The sequence below is a fragment of the Eriocheir sinensis genome, chromosome 7 (assembly GCF_024679095.1).
Source record: "Eriocheir sinensis breed Jianghai 21 chromosome 7, ASM2467909v1, whole genome shotgun sequence".
NCBI lineage: Eukaryota > Metazoa > Arthropoda > Malacostraca > Decapoda > Varunidae > Eriocheir > Eriocheir sinensis.
In genome coordinates, this window is record NC_066515.1 from 2,087,979 (window position 1) to 2,107,050 (window position 19,072).

General features: G+C 50.1%; 1 protein-coding gene across 1 annotated transcript in view; it reads left to right on the top strand.

The window, feature by feature from the left end:
- Positions 1–19,072, top strand: part of LOC126992249 (maltase-glucoamylase-like) — a 123,641-nt gene that overhangs the window by 6,660 nt on the left and 97,909 nt on the right. The window contains exons 2-3 of the mRNA XM_050850918.1: positions 10,355–10,601; positions 18,082–18,332. Coding sequence (XP_050706875.1) covers positions 10,367–10,601; positions 18,082–18,332 — 486 coding nt within the window. The 5' untranslated portion in view covers positions 10,355–10,366. The remainder of the gene's footprint in view (positions 1–10,354; positions 10,602–18,081; positions 18,333–19,072) is intronic.

Sequence of the window (19,072 nt, forward strand, 5' to 3'; positions counted from 1 at the left end):
AGTGTTATCAGAAGGGAGATTCATATCGGTGTGTGAGAAATGTCTGTAGCTGGCACAGTACGTTTGTCCATTGCATTTTAAATCTTTTTCATGAATTTCTACATAAATCTTATGGGAAAAATGCAGCAGCCAAACACGAGCCACCTGCCCACACGGGGCTTACGGCCGTAGTATTAATCTTCCCCATTCCCTTTCCGTCCCCATCCCCATACGCGGGTCTGGGGTATGTGTAAACCGCCCCATCCCCTCCCCGTCCCCGACGGGCCAGACAAGGCCAACCCGCAGGTCATAATAATGTTGGCAGCACTTTCAAACCAATAATTACAGAAAACGAGATAAATAATGCATTTTTCACACACCATTTTATTCATATACATTATATATCATAAAACAAAACAATAGCGTTGTTGATCTACATGTAAATAACAGGTAACGCGGGTAAGTTAATTTATGAGACAGGTTGGTATCAATGACTGGTCACACACCTGGCCACCCATGGGGCAGCCACATAGGGGTTACCAGGTCGTGTCATTGGTGGCATTCCCGTTCCCATCCCATCCCATCCCTTTTCCTTGGCTGTGACCCGCAGTTTTAAGCGTCCCCGAGGGGGTCGGGGTTGATTAACACTACCTGGAGAGAGAGCAGATGGGATCGAAAAAGTGTTGACTCCGCGGGGTGCGAGGCAGGACATCTTTAGGTTCCCCTTCGTATATTTCATGAATAAATAGTGTTCTATTTGTTATTATAGAAGAAAATATATTGAAAAGTATCAGAATATTTCTATGACTGATATTGTATCGCAAACTTTGCTGAAGTTAATATAATTCTTTTAGTTTGTAAAGACTCTTGTGTTTCCATTTGATTGTAAACATACAGTTATTCCTGAAGATTTCTTGATAATTGCCCCAAAAAGGGCAAAAGACGGCAGATTGAAGACTAAATATGGCATTATTATAGTAATACTTAACATATACCATAAAAAAGGGCATTTCTTGGTAACCACCTTGATTTAAGACAAAAATGCCACCAATGACACGACCTGGCAACCCCTATGTGGCTGCCCCATGGGTGGCCAGGTGTGTGTGACCAGTCATTGATACCAACCTGTCTCATAAATTAACTTACCCGCGTTACCTGTTATTTACATGTAGATCAACAACGCTATTGTTTTGTTTTATGATATATAATGTATATGAATAAAATGGTGTGTGAAAAATGCATTATTTATCTCGTTTTCTGTAATTATTGGTTTGAGAGTGCTGCCAACATAATTATGACCTGCGGGTTGGTCTTGTCTGGTCCGTCGGGGACGGGGAGGGGATGGGGCGGTTTACACATACCCCAGACCCGCGTATGGGGATGGGGACGGAAAGGGAATGGGGAAGATTAATACTACGGCCGTAAGCCCCGTGTGGGCGGGTGGCTCGTGATTGGCTGCTGCATTTTTCCCATAAGATTTATGTAGAAATTCATGAAAAAGATTTAAAATGCAATGGACAAACGTACTGTGCCAGCTACAGACATTTCTCACACACCGATATGAATCTCCCTTCCTTTAAAAATCACCACTTGTGGGCCGCTCCTCCTTCAAAAGTTCAAAAGTTGGAGTACCGCCACATTTCCTGCACGTGGTCAGTCACATTTCCTGCACAAAAACCGAGCACCCAGCGTATTTGCTTCACTAAATAGTGCCTCCGGCGTAACTCATACAGTTGTCTCCTACAATTTTGCGATCGCGTGAAATGCACAAAAGATAAGTGCAAACGAAGGCGAAGCTTACCAGAAGAAATAGGTACAGTTGCATTATGCGAGAAAGAGCAGGCCTCAAAGGGATGGAAAATATTAGTTTTTTTTCTCTTTTATAACATACGTATAGTTACTTATTATTAACTTTATTGGTTTCATGCACTTTCTTCCTTTATTTTCCTGTTCTCTATTATCATATTACGGGTCTCATAATTTCCTCCACTGCATGGTGATATGAATATTTTAGTACACATGCTTCTTGTGGTACTGCAAACCACACTATGTATTGCCTGGGGGCTGGGATGGCATGTTCCTCCCTTCTCCTTTGCTGTGTACTCTTGGAACAATAAAGGTGTCGTTACACTGGACCAAATCTGGCGAGCACGAGCTTTTGCTGGCAGCTTTTGCTGGAGGGATGGCTTGCTCCCGAGCTTTTGCTCCTGCGTTTAGCTCGCCGCTTGGACGGGGAGCAGCTCGGCGAGCCGCAAGCAGGCAGTCAAATGAGCTCCTTGGTGCACCGATATGTGAATAATATATATTACCTAGCGTATTGAATCCGTATACCCATGATATTAGAAAACGTATTCACATACTCCTTTTATGTTTGACGGTGTTTGTAATATTTTATAATGTTGAGAAAAGTAGTGTTGGATTTTATTTTGATTTCCAAGACCAAGACCAAGACCGCCCAGGCCAGCTGATATAAACACTCGCCATGGCCACCTCTCCTCGTTCAAAAGTTCACTTGTCCTCCTTCGTTGTACACTCTTTGATAGCAAGAGTCAGGGACCATCCCGAGTTATGGGACCACAGCCATCCAGATTTCTGTAAGTCTACGCAGAAGAAAGTTATGATGTTATGATGTTATGATGTACACATCATGGGTCTCCCTTCCTTCTCTTCAGCCATGACCGAACCCAGACTCGTCTTTTCTTCTTCTGAGCTCGTTGAATAACAGCAAGTAATGCCGTCACAGCTGCACACTTAGCCGTAATGTGAAGCGTAGGTGTAGTAGGCACCATGGTTGAGGATTTGTTTACAATGTTGCTCGTCGCTCGCCCCTCGTCAGTGTGACGACAACAGTGACTTGCTCGCGAGCAAAAGCTGCCAGCAAGAGCTCGTGCTCGCCAGATTTGGGTCCAGTGTGACGCCAGCTTAAGCCACCAATCAATCAATCAATCAATCAAACAATCAACCTGCGTATATGGAATGAAACTTTAAAAAATCCAAATCGGATTTCGTGAATACATTTCTTTCAAAGGAACTTTATAGATGAATACCTCAAACCTGTCATGAATGATAATACGACTCGTGGGTCATTTTACCAGAGGTGGGCGCGGTACTGAAAAATCAGTAGTGCGGTTGCGATTGTGCGGTAGCGGTAGTCAAAAAAAAAATAAAAAAAAATACTTCAGTGCCTATCCTGGCTATCCAAACAAAGGAAACATGCTTGAAACAGTACAATGAAAAATCGGCCGGCACCGCGGACGGGTCCGGGGTTGAAATGGCCGGCACCGCGCGGGTTAAGGAAGACTCGCAGTGTAGTAGTTCAGTTTGTCTGTTTAGTATTTATATTGAACAACAACTGAAAAGTCAGAATGAATGAATCACTGATTCTGATGACTGATACCGACTGACTGATTGAGCCCGATTTACTGTAAAAAAAACATGCCTGTTAGCATGCCGCGCTGCAAATGTCGTCTTCGATAGTTTTCAAAGTACCGCAAAAAAGTACCGCAGGATTTTTAGTGCGGTCCTCGGTAGTGCGGTATTTTCAGAAATTTTGCGGTAGTGCGGTACTTTTTTTGTGATGCGGTACTACCGCACTACCGCACTAAGTACCGCACTTGCCCACCTCTGCATTTTACAGGGCATTAATGTGCTGCTGCCACAGGAGTGGCCATGCATTCAGCATCAGAGGCAGCGTGTCGGCAGGGCAGAAGAACGAATGGAGAGAAGAATGGTGGTGGGTCGAGCCTAAACTAGACTCGACTCGTGGCTGAACGTGAACCAGTCTTTTCTCCCTATGTAGACTTCACTCACGGACAAAAAATCGAGCCAAACACAACTTGACTCAACCTCGCAGGGAGTATGACTGGTATCCTGCAGGACTGTGGCCCCGCTACCTTTACTGGTGCGGGAAACGTGACTGAACCCTGTAGGAGGTGTAACAGAATAGACTTTTGAGTGTAGGAGATAGGTTGATGCAGAATTTTCTCAGCAAGATGTACGATGGTGGCTTCAGTTTTTACTTAATAATGAATGATGGCGTCGGGAAGCTGGGCGGGGCGAGGTGTGTGAAGTCGTCGGTTTTGGATGAACAACAGGAGCCATCTTCTCAAACCTGTCGGCGCCCCAGCACACATGTTTGACACGCTTTTTGTAGGAGTTTGGGCATTACCAGGGGTAGTTTAATGGCCCTGGTGGTAGTTTGACCCTTCTTCTGTACTGTGAACGTGAAAAAAACTCATGAAAACCCGATTAATCTCCATTTTGGCCTTTGGAAATAGTTGATGTGGAAGGTGGAAGCGTCTGAGCATACCGACCCGGCGCGCGATCTACTAAAACTCTGCGGTCAACACTTAATTATCTATCCGCACTACCTTTCATAGCGTCAGCAGCCGATACTAATTCAATGTGTCATCTTTTCCTCGCCTAAACACACTAACCACTCCAAGCGCCTTCCCGTGGACGCGCCTCGAATCACCCCGACGCCTGAAAACCCCAAGCAGGAGAGCGTCCGGAAGTTCCTGACCCGAGGACTTCCCCTTATCGAGTGTGTTGTGATATTCTGTGTTTATTCGGTTAAGTTTGTGGCCACTCAACAATAAGAAAAAGTAGCTACAGTTTATCATCCATTGTGAAAAACGAAACTTAAATCTGCTTCACGCGTATTTTATATATATATATATATATATATATATATATATATATATATATATATATATATATATATATCTATATATATATATATATATATATATATATATATATATATATATATATATATATATATATATATATATATATATATATATATATATATATATATATATATATATATATATATATATGTCATTGAAGAACAAGTGGGTCATGATAAGACTTTTATGCCACCAGTAGGCTGTATAGAGAGGGCAGGGTAGGTGGTCGGCCCTATCCGTTCGTGGTGCAGGGAAGTGTTTATAGTGGCGTCATCTATTCTTGGCTCATGCTGTCCTCCGGAGCTCATTCTTGATTTCCCTTGGACAGTTCCTCTAGAGTCCGGGTCGATAGGCGGTCTTCAGGACAGCATGTGGGTAGTCTTAGGGTACTCGGCGGTGACTGAAAAATCCCAGGTGGTAGCGGCGGATTCGAACCCGTATCGTTTAGATAAGACATAAAACTGTAGGTTGTAATATCGAAACACTTCTCCCGAAATTGACCTCTCTTTCGGCCACTCTTCTGAACTCTCTCACTATAGGGTTACTGTTTAGCGGACTTTTTCTTTCTCTCATTATTACTTTTTTTTTCCCTTGAGCTGCTTCCCATGCTGTAAAAAAAAAAGTTCTACTGCTTGAACATGTAAGCTGACTGCCAAAACTTTATTACCGATGCAAAGTCACCAGATCAGTGTCTAGAAGCCGCGAATTTTCACCTTATCTAACACTCACCAACTACGAATCCGCGGGCCTGGGGTTCGAACCTCGGCCCGGGCGCATGCCTTGCCTATATAGGTATCCCAGGTTTGGCGTCGTAGTGCGTCGTAGGGTGGGCGAGGAGACGCGCCCTCCGTCGTATACACCCACTGATTGATTGGTTGGTTTGGATCCGGCGTCTGGTCAAACTCTCCCCTCTGCCGTTCAACATTTTCATTTATTTATTTATTTATATACCAATTTTTATTTTATTTATTATTTTTATTTTTTTGTCTTTCTAAATCATTTGAAACAAGCCATAATTAACTCTCTCTCTCTCTCTCTCTCTCTCTCTCTCTCTCTAACAGGAAATTTCTCGAGCACGTTGCTGCCCCCCTGAACCCATTCTTGATTCACTTGGACAGTTCCTCTAGACTTCGGGTTGATGGGTGGTCTTCAGGGCAGCATGTCCATGGCCACTCGGCGGTCTACTGAAAAATTCCAGATGGTAACAGCGGACTCGAACCCGCACGCTAACCAATCAGCCACCGCCTCCCCAATTCACAGATCAATTGAGAGCGTTCAACAAGCCTCCCTGTCTTGAGCTTCGGTGAGTTATTGTGGTGCTCGGCGAGGTGAAGGGCGGTGGAGTTGTTTGTTCTACATTATCGATTGATTTACACCAGACTAACAAGGCGTCCAACAGTTGCTGGCAGTTACTTATTATATTCACATCCCTGCTTCCAGAACAGCGCGCCGACAGAATACTCTCTCGACCGCTTATGGAGTGGAATAATTTTCGTCTTCCTGGGTGGCTCTCGCCGCCCTCGACAGAGTCATTGTAATAAGCACCCAAACCAAACTATATTCTCCACAATGATCCGTTATTTCTGCTTAATATCCAACACTAAAGAGATTTCCTGTGTGGTTTTCTAGAGTTTCCTTCATTCTCCATCAACGCCAAACACTATACAAGGCCTTTTCGTAGTATTTTGTGTTTGGTTGGGAAGCTTACAAAGTTGCTGCATTGGATTGTAAAACTGTCCCTTTGTCGCATACTCTGTTTTTGCAGAGGGACCAAGTGTCTTAACCCACGATGATACGTACCTCTTTCAACCAGGCCATGGATTTTTTTTTTCATTTAAATGACTCATGCCAGATAGATTACAGGTAGTGATGGTGATTTGGAGGCCGATAAGGAAAGACAGAATCGCTTAAAGAGATTGAAATATTCCACGGCGATGATAAGCCCTGATACCATTAATCTCCTCAGGCAAAACATAAGGGTGAACCAGACATTCAGAAGACCAATTTCAAGTTACTTCGATGCTTAAAATATCTACGTATTCGGTACTCAATATATTATGTGCCAGTATCAAAGCTAGTGAGCACAGTTAAGGGAAACTATACAAAGAACTGCAAGCCCATCAATAGAAGGCCCATGCAGCCTCCTTGAGCTTCAAAAACAGCCGCAATCTTCCTTGGGTGTGATGCCGCTAGATTACGACAGCTGTGTGGACGGTTTATAGACTCCCAATCCTTATGAACTCAATCTCTTTTGGCTGAAGACTTTTTCTTCCCTTATGTCCCAGTCCCTGCACATAATGACCCATAAAGTCTGGATTGGGTTCTTACCACAACTCTTTGAAGGCCAGTCGGGGACTTCCACTTTCGGATGTTCAACGGGCCACTTTCACAGTTCGTCATGGTCCGTAAATACGACTGTTCCAAAATCAATCTCTTTCTCCAAAATACTATTGTCAAACGCTTCCACTCCTCATATCAACTATTTCCAAAGTCTGAAAAGGAGATTAGTTGGGTTAGCATGAGTGTTTCTTTAGGTTCATGGTACAAAGGGAGTGTCAAACTACCACCAGGTTCATAAAACTATCTCTGGAAATGCCCAAGTTCCTATGAAAGTCTTGTCAAATATGTGTACTTGGATGGCGAAATGTTTAAGAATATTACCCAATTAGACGATGCCCAGTCTACACTCTTTAAGGTTTTCGACGGTGTTTCTTTTCTGGGCCGGGCTGTAACGGTGTCAGTCCATATCATGAATGCGTCTCGTCGTCCACGGATTGCAGGGAAGTTGTAGAGACTCAGATCTTTAACTGCAGGACTCTTGGCTTGAGAATTCGAGGTCTTCCACTGCGAGGCTTTGTTTTCAGCGTGCCTTCAGTTTGCCGCTGTGTAACCCATCGTCAACAGTCCTGAATGAGGTGCCTCTGCGAAGGGCAACTCCTCTTGATAACTGTCCAAATCCCTTATGCAAGAGTTAACCAGCATCATCATTCTTAAGGCCCAGTCACACTGACTTTACGACCTATTGACGACCTCCCGCGACGCAGGAGGTCTCACATGGTCGTGCGTGCGATCGTCATGTGTCTGCCGTGCGATCGAAGAGCGGCTGAAGGTTTTGGGTGCTGCACCAAAACCTCCAGCCGACCTCTCAGGTCGCTGCCAGTCGTGAAAAGGTTGCCCTCCGGTGGCCGAATGGACTGCGTCTGGACGGCAATCGGACTGCCACCGGTGGCCGACAGTTGACTGTTAACTGGTGAACTGCGACCGGATGGCGAGAGGACGCCGTCTGGTTGCCGTCAGGTAGTAGGGGTTCGCTGATGTTCGCCGTCCACTTTGCAACTGTCATTGGCCGTGGTCGACGTCCGGCCTTCCACCACACGGCGAGTTGTGCGGCGACCGATGGTACGTAGAGCAAACCACCCTGAGCAGTGACGTCCCACGCCCCTCAGCCCGTCCAAGCTCCGTCCCGACTCAACCTGCTCCACAGGTCAAGCACACTGCCAAATGTGTATGGATCACCTCTTCCTAATGAAAGTAAAGTACTGTAGGACATGATGCACACAGCAAAAACAATGAGTCTGTGGAACTAATGGCTTTTATCCATATCAAAAAGGATTGTTAATTTTATCTTCTGTTCAGCTCAGGGTGATGGAAATGCTTTAGAACGAATGTAATGTAACATACATACTAACATACAGGTTAAACCAAGATTGCTTGGCGCATTTTTTTAATGTTTGCGGCATATGGGGGGGTGTCACCAACATCCGTCATTTGATTCAGTGAAGCACAGAATACTTTAATTACCTTTATAAGTAATTATTTTTTCACAAATAATTTACAGAAATAAGAATTGTAAGTGTGTAATATAACTGGATGATAATATTACTGTAACAACTGACAATAACGTATGAACGGAAAATTCTCCCAGTGTATGACAGTGCAGAGCACGTCAGCAGCAGGTCGTTAAGGGAGATCGCTGTCCTCATTGCGACATGACGCGTACCTGTCCTTACCTGTCGGTCACCGGTCGGTGTATGAAGGGTTTCTTGGCCTGACTCCAGGTGTGAGGTCAAGGTGTGAATCTTACCATGGTCGCCGTCCTACCACCCACTGGACGGACACTAGACGGACACTAAACGTCAACGACCGCCAGTAGCCGTTCGGTCGCACGACTACCCTGCCACCTATGTGATCGGGAAGCAGTGGGTGTGAATCGCAGCATTTTGGGGTCGCGGGTGATCGTTAGCAGGTCGTAAAGTCAATGTGACTCTAGCTTTACATCCTTTACACTGGAAAAATCTAGAACAATCTTCATCAGTCTGTATTTTCTCCTGCCTACGACTTGAACTCTTTCAAGAGGAGAGTATCGAGACACCTCTCCTCCCGAAATTGACCTCTCTTATGACCACTCTTCTGAACTCTTTTTTTTTTTTTTCATGGGGGCAGTGCTTAGTGGGCTTTTTTCTCGTTATTATTGTTGTTGTTGTTGTGCTGCCTTGAGCTGCCTCCTATACTGTGACAAAGAAAATGATGGCGTTTCAGCTTCCCGATATCACGACCGCGATTGGTAATGACCTTAGGATCGTTTGCGCGCTTCCCTTCACCAATCGCGTTGACACGTCTCTGACTTTAAACTACTGCAGATATAAAAGTAAAGTATTTTATAATGTAGTCTTGGATTGGAGTTCTTTGTTGTATATTGCAAAATGATATTGGCAAACTCGTCAAGCTCTGCTGCTCTTTTACATAAAAAAGTTATTTTCTCTCTCTCTCTCTCTCTCTCTCTCTCTCTCTCTCTCTATTTGAAAAGCGACTCCTGACATTTTTAATTGATACTTTAGCTGGAGAATAATGCGGGGCTGGGAGTACAGAGGTAGAAAAAAGTCAGACAAGGGCGAGGCAGGCCAAGGATAGGATATGTGAGCGTTGCATTCAAAGAACTAAGGCTATACCTGTGCAGGACAAAGATCCCGATCTTTAATCGCTTGTGGTCCCTGTCTTGCTTAATGGCAGAGAGACATGGACACAATAGTGAAGGGACTGATTGATGTCTTTGGTAATAAGTGCCTACGCAGAATAAAGGGATATCACTGGAATGACTGTGTCAAACCATCGATTACTCCGTGAGGCTGATTCGAAGCCTTTTTTTTTATATTTCGTGAACCGCAACTTCAGCTATACAGATCAGCTATACAGGCATGCGGCACGCTACCCAGGGCGCAAACTTATAAAGCTAACACCTCGTCTCTGGCTCGTCTTTAGAGCCCAAACCGGCCCTGTGGAATCCTATATCCTGGGTGTTAATATGAAACTCGGCGCGAGTAGCTAAATTTGGTCCCGGGCAGGCATAAGCCCTGAGGCATCGAATCGACCTTAAAATGTAAACATTGCCGGGTGTTGCCAGACAACCAGCGTGCCTCATCAAAACTGTTTTACATTCAAACGCTCACTATAGCCTTATGAAACTCTTGAACATCTTTGTGTTTTTCCTCTGGTTATATTACGCTCCATACCTGCGGGGAATGAGGACCAGTACTGGATTCAGTCACGTGTTTCATCTTACTACTGGAAAATTGACTCCCGTAAAGTTCAGACAAACCGACCTTTTTAGTAGGAAATAAATACCGAAGCATTACTGTAATGTTGAAAGTCGTGTGTCCTTCAGTGAGTGATTTTTTCCTCCCCAGCCTGGCGGGGCGATGGACGGCGGCAGAGTGATGCGCGTGGAGGAGGATGGCGCCGGGCGTCGAACCTCGGATACCAGTAACATGATGATGACGTCTTCACTCCCGCCATGCCTGCGCCTCCTCAAGAAATGGGCGGTGCAGCTGGTGATCCTGGCGGTGGTGGTGACGGCGGTGGTGCTGCCCATCGTGCTGGTGACGGGGGCGAAAACCTGCGTGGTGCCTCCAGACAGAATTCCTTGTGCCAATAGTAAGTGTTCTCTGTATGCTCGGTGCACCATTAATGTCCCTTCCTTGCTCCCAGACAGGCTTTTGTTATAACAGTAGGTGTTAAGTGTATGGGGAGGCAGTGGCTGAGTGGTTAGCGTGCAGGTTCCGCGTTCGCCGCGTTCTGGACGATCCGCCGCACCCACCTTGAGTTTTTCCGTTACCACCGAGTGGCCACAGACTACCCACATGTGCTGAAGACCACCCATCAACCCGGACTCTAGAGGAACTGTCCATGTGAATCAAGAATGAGATCCGGGGGCCAGCATGAGCTAAGAATAGATGGTGCCACTATAATCACTTCCCTGTGCCATGAAGGGTTTGGGCCGACAACCAGCTGGCCCCTAAAAGAAAATCTACCGGCGCTATAAAAAGGAGAAAAAGTTTATTGCCCCTTCAGTGCCTCCAGACAGAGTACCCACCAATAGTAAGTGTTCTGTGGAGGTTCAGTGTCCCTGCAATGCCTCTGAGCCAAGCCCGTTGTTCAAATATTAAGGGCTGTATCATTAACATTTCGTAGCTGAAGCACACACGTTTGACAAGGCTTTCGTAGGAGTTGTGGGCCTTTCCAGGCGTTGTTTTGCTACCGTTCTGGTAGTGTGACCCTTCTTCTGTACCATGAATTTAAAGAAACACATTATAACACGACTGATCTCCTTTTTGGCTTCTGGAAATAACTGATGTGAAAGGCGGAAGCGTCTAACAATGCCAACCTAAGTGTTCTGCTGAGGTTAAATGCCACTTTTGTTGCCCACCCCAATGCAGTGCCTTCGGACAGTTCCTTCTCCCAGTAGTTGGTGTCCTGCGTGGGTTCAGTGTCCCAGATTAACGTGTGTGTGTGTGTGTGTGTGTGTGTGTGTGTTAGTCAGTACTGTTACACCACCGGCCCGCACACCGGACTCCAAGCACGGGCAGGCGGTGTACCTCAACCCCAGACCACCACACATGGGCCTTGAACAACCCAGAACAGCAAGACACACCTCGCCGACACTCCCCAGGGCCGCCAACACACCACGAGCGGACAAGGCAGGGCAAAGAGGCTCACAGTGCAGGTTTTCCACTTTACTTAACAGCTCCAACACGTACAAAACACTGGTTTACAAGGCATAATAACTCCCAGTACTCAGAGGGGGGCACGGACACTGCACAGGGCTCACAAAAGCGGGCAAGGCACTCAGAAGCGGGCAAGGCACTCAGAAGCGGGCAGGGCACACGGGCAGCGGCGCACGTCCCTCGTCTCTCACAGCTCGGACCTCTCCCTGACTGCCCCGCGGTGCGGCCGGCGGCTCCCGGCCCGGCCGCCGCGATGCACCGCACGCCGCCGGCCATCACCAGTCCTCCGCGCCCCAAACTAGCACCCACCCCCCCACACAAACAACACAGATACCCCCAAAAATATGCCCCCTGGCGTAACACTATCCCCCCTTAAAGAGCAGTCGACCCGACTTCCCCAACATGCAACACACAAAAATACATGGAATACAAATAAATCAGTCCTCCACCACGTCCTCCAGTCTCATCACGCGCCCCCAAGGGGCTCCGCCTGTCAGCCACGCCGTCGACCAGCCGCCAGTCCTCAGTGGACTCTTCCACGCCATCCGCTCAACGCAACGCTCGGAACAGTCGACACCGGCTCCTGGCCTCCACCCTCGGGGCAAGGTGCCCTCGCCCTCGCCCGGCTGTGACTACCTCCCCACGCAGCCAAGCTCGAAAACCTCCTGGAAGCAAAGGGCACCTCTCCGGTCACTCTCCAGCTCCCGCCCGGCGACGTCCACCGGCAGCCGCTCCACTGCGCTGCCCACGCCGGCACAAGCCTCCACTGGCCCCTCGAGCAGCACACACTACCCCGGGTCAGGCAGCGCCGAGGACTCCTCAGCCCAGGTGTCCACTGTCACGCGACGTGGCGACAGCCGCTAGTCCTCCCACTGGCAACGCGCTGGTCTGGCGGTGGCAGCTTACGCAAGGCGGGGCTCGGGGGCGGGAGACGGCTGGAAGTCGGCCCCCTTCTCCAGCCCGTCCACGTTTCCCGCCCGCGCCGCGTCCCTGGGCCAGCCGCTCGAGCGGTGCCAGACTGGCCACAGTCCTTGCAGCGCGGCTGGAGGGCGTCGGGGGTCAGCCGGTCAAGGGAACGCGTCCTTCGCTCCCCTGGGCACCGACTGCGCCTATGCCCCTTCTCGCCACAGTCCCCGCTCGAGCCATGGAGACCCTGCGGGCTTGCCTTCCTAGACGCTGCCTTCATCTTCACCTTCACCATCCGGCCCCGGAGTTCATGGCAGGGCGGGTCGGCCGCCCCTAGGCCGCTGGTCGTCGTCAAAAAGGCCCCGAACTCTAAGGCCCTCGCCAGCGCGTCGAGCGTGCCCTCGGTCCTCGGCAAGGGGTAAGAGTTTTCGACAGTCACGTCCCTCAGCGCCCGGCAATCCACACAGAAGCGCGGCGTGCCGTCCTTTTCCTTATCCAGGACTACCGCTGAGGGCCACGGACTGTCTTACCGCTCCATCACTCCCTGCGCCACCAGCTCGTTGACGGTGCATTGCAGTTCCTCCCGCCTGGCTGGTGCGATTCGTCGGGGCGGGCTCTTGATGGGCACACTATTTCTTGTGTTGATGTTGTGCTTCACCAACCCCGTGCGGCCCAGGTCCAAACCACCCCCGCTGAACACGTCCGCGCACCAAGCCATGGTGTGGCGCACCTTCTCCGTCTGCGCCTCCGTCAGGTCCGCCAAGGCCTCCAGGAAGTCGGGCAGCGGCCTCAAAGCGGCCGACTCCGCGCTCCCCGGCGCCTCCTCTTGTCGTTCCACCTCCTCACAGGTGCCCAGCTTGGCACCAGCGGGTACTTCCCGAGCCTCGTCGGAGGAGTTAGCCACCAGCACCGTGACTGACTCCTCCCCCGCTCCTTCGAGACTCTGTCCGGCTGCCACACCATCAGCCAGCTGCAGGCCCTCAGTGGACTTCACCGTGCCTTCCGCTGGCATCGCGCCCGACCGGCAACACACGACCCCGTCCTCCGTCCCCGGGGCAAGGTGCAGTCGCTCCCCCCCGACTACCTCTGCACAGCCGACCTCTTGGAGCAAAGGCGCCTGTCCGATCAGCCTCTCCAGCTCCCGTCCACGGTCGGCACAGGCCTCGCCCTCCGTCAGGTAGTCGAGGCCCAGCAGGCACGGCTCGTTTCGATCGGCGACGTCCACCGGCCGGCGCTCCACAGCGCTGCCCACGCCGATACGAACCTCCACTGGGCCCTTGGACTGCACGCAGTGCCCCGTGACGCCAAACAGCCTCTGTGGCGTGTCCTGGAGTCGTGTGGCGGCCAACATTTCAGGCCGCCCCAAGGTCCTCTCGGCCCCCACCGCCAAGCAGCCTGGCTCGTGCACTGAGCCCCGCAGCGGGGTTGCCAACAGCAGTGCCTTCTCAGCAGCTGGCATTTCGAACTGGGCCTCCCATGCCAGCTTCCCGTCATACTCCTCTGGCTTAAGCCTCCCTGAGCGCCGGGAGGCTGAGGGGCCGCAGGGGGGAGAGGGCGGACCACGTAGGCTGCAAGCCGGCCAACATGGCGGAGAGGGAGGCGGTGAGAGAGGCCACCAGGCGGGGTGAATGAGTCCGACTCCAGCACCAGCTGGACCCAAGGGAACGGCTCCGACGGCTCCCCAGCCTCCTGCAGCCTCCACCGGCTCCGCCACGACGTCAACAGGCTTCAGGGGCCCTTGCCAGGGGTCCCACGCGGAGCCCCGCCAGTCCGCCACCCCTGCGCCCGTCGCCAGCACACGTGACGCCTTTTGTTCCTCCGCGTCCGACGTTGCCACCTCTCGCTGCTGCCTCTCCGCCTCCACCTCCTCCCTCAGGCCTTGAGCCTCGCCTTCCGGGGTCTGCTGCACCTCCTCCAGCCGTTCGCTCCTCACGCTGTCGCAGGCCCGGTCCGTGTACGGCTGCGTTTCCACTTTCAGAGACGAGAGACTGTTCTGGAGGACCTCGGCAAGATGGCGGGCCTGCTCGCGTGCCTGCTCGCGTGCCATCCTGGCCAGCTCGTCGGTCTTCCTCGCCTGCTCGCGTGCCTACTTAGCCTGCTCGCGTGCCTGCTCAGCCTGCTCGCGTGCCATCCTGGCCAGCTCGTCGGTCTTCCTCGCCTGCTCGCGTGCCTGCTTAGCCTGCTCGCGTGCCTGCTCAGCCTGTGCCTCACGAGTCACTGCCATTTCCTGCCTCACACCGGCCATCACGGCGGCAGCGAGCAAGTCCAACTGGCTCGGCTTCACCTCACTCGCATCAGCTTCTGCCTTGGTCTCCTCCTCACCCTCACGGCGACAGTCCTGAGACGCCATGATGACACGGCAAGCCTCACTGTTCACTGTTCACTTATCCCACTCCTTTGACACCAAGTGTTACACCATCGGCCCGCACACCGGACTCTAAGCACGGGCAGCCGGTGTGCCTCAACCCCAGGCCACCACACAACGGGCCGTGAACAACCCAGAACAGCAAGACACACCACGCCGACACTCCCCAGGGCCGCCAACACACCACGAGCGGATAAGGCAGGGCAAAGAGGCTCACAGTGCAGGTTTTCCACTTTACTTAACCCGGTAGCAGAGACGGGCCAAATTTGTGGCTTTACCGTGTACCAGCTATGGGCCAAATTTTTACCATGATATAAACCCCCAAAATAGATGAAGAGTAAACTGATCACAAATGCGTTGGTATTATGTATTATGAAATGGTTTGCGTGAGTAATGATTTTTTCTCATTAATTCGCTTAGAGGGGCCTTAAAGATACATGATCACCGCAGCTACCGGGTTAACAGCTCAAAGACGTACAAAGCACTGGTTTACAAGGCACAATAACTCCCAGTACTCAGAGGGGGGCACGGACACTGCACAGGGCTCACAAAAGCGGGCAAGGCACTCAGAAGCGGGCAGGGCACAGAGGCAGCAAGGAATCGATTCATCGCGGTACGCGGTACCGGTACCTGGTACCGCGAAGCCTCATGATCACTTGGGTGCCGGGAAGCGTCATGATCACTCGGCACTGCGCATTGCCGCTAGTAACGGTACCGTCTGGATCTTAGTGACGCTCGCCCGCCCGCCTCCATGTGGTATCACGCGGTATGGGCCCTGTATGGAGACGCTGAGTCACTGCCTCGCTGACCGTCCCCCCAAGTTCCCACCATTTTGTCCTGCTTTCCGTTTCCATTATTTTATTATTTGATCTATTTATTGGAGTTACTGGATAATTCTTCGTCCGATTCTTTTTCTTTTTTAGGTTGCTAATATATATTGTTATTGTTATTAGACTATGATCGAGTACATCCATAATAACTATACATGCTGTTTTTTTATCGAAAAAATAAATATTCACTTCATTCAGAGAGAGAGAGAGAGAGAGAGAGAGAGAGAGAGAGAGAGGCTTACACACCCACATTTGGTAAGGCTTTCGTAGAGGTTGCAGGTATTTCCATGGGTAGTCTTATAATCCTAGTGATATTTTGACAAGGCTTCTTCACCATGAACGTGAAATACCACTCGTGAGAACCCGATTATCCTTCTTTGTGGCCTTTGGAATTACATGTGAGAGCCGAAAGCGTCTGAGAGTCGGCTGGTCGGCTGGAGGCTCTTGGTGCTGCACCAAAACTTACAGCAGACCTCTCATGTCTTTGCCAGTCGTAAAAAGGTTGCCGTCCGATGGCCGAATGGACTGCGTGTGGAAGGCAAGCGGACTGCCACCGGTGGCCCACATATGACGGGTAACTGGTGAACGGCTACCGGATGGCGAACGGACGTCGTCTGGTTGCCGTTAGGTAGTAGGTGATCGCCGATTTTATTTTATTTACAGCAGAGAAGACAATGCAAAGGCGTAAAAAAAAAATCTATGAAAAAAAAAGCCCGCTACTTACTGCTCCTGAATAGAGTGGCCAAAAAGAGAAATCAATTTCGGGAGGAGAGGTGTCCTGATACCCTCCTCTTGAAAGAGTTCAAGTCGTAGGCAGGAGGAAATACAGATGAGGGAAGATCGTTCCAGAGTTTACCAGCGTGAGGGATGAAAGAGTGAAGATGCTGGTTAACTCTTGCATAAGGGGTTTGGACAGTATAGGGATGAGCTTGATCAGAAAGTCGTGTGAGGCGAGGCCGTAGGAGGGGGGGAGGCATGCAGTTAGCAAGTTCAGAAGAGCAGTCAGCGTGAAAATATCGATAGAAGATAGAAAGAGAGGCAACATCGCGACGGAATTTAAGAGGTAGAAGACTATCAGTAAGAGGAGGAGAGCTGATGAGACGAAGAGCCTTAGACTCCACTCTGTCCAGAAGAGCTGTGTGAGTGGAGCCCCCCACACGTGAGATGCATACTCCATACGAGGACGGACAAGGCCCCTGTATATGGATAGCAACTGTGCGGGTGAGAAGAACTGGCGGAGACGATACAGAACGCCCAACCTCGAGGAAGCTGATTTAGTGACTAAGGAGATGTGAAGTTTCCAGTTATGATTTTGAGTTAAGGATAAACCGAGGATATTTAGTGTTGTCGACGAATAGGGGATAGGTGTTTGGAAGATTGTGTCGAGTTGATAGGTGGAGAAATGGAGTTTTTGAGGCCTCCACTTTGCATTTGTTATTGGCCGTGGTCGGCGTCCGGTCTCCCACCACACGGTGAGTTGTGCGGCGACCGGTGGTAGGCTGGACGACAAATGGACGCCGTCCAATCGCCGCACGGTGGCCATCTAGTGGCTGTCTAATGGCCGCATAGTTGGCGCCTGCTATCCATCCTATTGGCTGCTGTCTGCGTCTGGGATGAGTGCGGACCACCGCCGCTCTCAACGATTGGAGGAGACTAAAACGAGGTCACGTCATTGTGGGTGGAGCGACCGTTACAAAATTACGGCGTGTATGCTGAAAGATAGAGGCAAAGGTGTGATAGCCGCCACAGACTGTGCAGGTTTTTATACGACACATACAGGGCGCCGACCACTCTGGTATCTGTCCGCGCCTGGTAGGCGTCTTGTGGCAGACCATCACCGTGTTGTTGTTGCCGATGCATACAGACCGGACGGCGTCGATCGTGCGACCGGTGGTCTACTCGTCGGCAACAGACAAGCGACCTTATACGACCGGTTGTTACGGGAGATCGCCGTCCTCATTGCGACGGGTCGCGTACCGGTCGCCGATGATCGGCGGCCGGTCTTTGCCTATCGGTCATCGGTCGGTGCTTGGTGGGCGTCTTGACGTGACTTCAAGTGTGAGGTCAAAGTATGAATGAATCTTACCATGGTCGCCGTCCGTCCACCCACTGGACTTACACTAGACGACCGCCGGTAGCCGTTCGGTAGCACGACTGCTCTGTCACTAACGTGGTCGGGAAGTAGTGGGTGTGAATCGCTGCATTTTGGGGTCGCTGGTGGTCATTATCAGGTCGTAGGGTCAGTGTGACTCAGGCTTATGTGGGCTGTGGATCTTTGACCATAAAAGTTTGCTCTTATCCCACCACAGGAGCAACCGAGGAGGAGTGTAAGGAGGCGGGATGTATATGGGACCCCTGGGATTGCGACGCGCCCAGCTGCTTCTTCCCACCAAACTCCGTTCACGGCTACACTTTGACCAGCGTTGACAACTCAAGCATTCCGGGCACCACTGTTGCCTTCCTGGAACTCAAGAACACATCCGCCTCAATAGTTCCAAATATGAAGAAGTCCCTGCGGCTGGAGGTTACGGAATACAGCTCACAAGTCCTGCGAATCAAGGTAAGAAGAAAGATAATGGTGAAGTTTATAGTGGCGTCATCTATTCTTGGCTCATGCTACCCCCAGAACTCATTCTTGATTCACTTGGACAGTTCCTCTAAAGTCCGGGTTGATAAGTAGTCTTCAGGACAGCATGTGGGTATTCTTAGGCCATTCGGCGGTGACTGAAAAATCCCAGGTAGTAGCGATGGATTCGAACCCGTATCGTCCAAAACGCGGCTAACACGGGACCAGCACGCTAACCACTCAGCCAACGTCTCCCCAAAAGTGAAGATTTGTTTACCGTATGGCCTCGTGTAAGAGGAAAGTAATGTATCTTCTCTGTGGCCTTGGGAAATTGTCGCAATGGGAGCCCGATACGTTTAAGACTAAAGGCACGCCTCCTCTCCTTGCAAAACTGACCTCTCATCCGGCCACTCCCATCTACTTTTGCGGGAGTACTGATTAGCGGTTTTCTTTCTTTCTTTTTCTTTGTTTATTGACCTTGAGTTGTTTACTTCTGCCCCCCCAAAATCATCCTAAGTAAAAGTTCGTCCACCTCCAAGGCCATGATAGATAGGATTAATGAATTACTATATTTTGCGGTCCCGAAAATGAACCTTTTTGCAGGACACGCCCAAATTTACCTTCAGCTTCTTTCTTCAATTAAAAAAAAAAAAAATCTAGAATTTTGGTAATGTTGGTATAGTGTCCCAAAAAGCTTTATCATCTGCCCTCTTACCACACTCTTTCCCAATTAT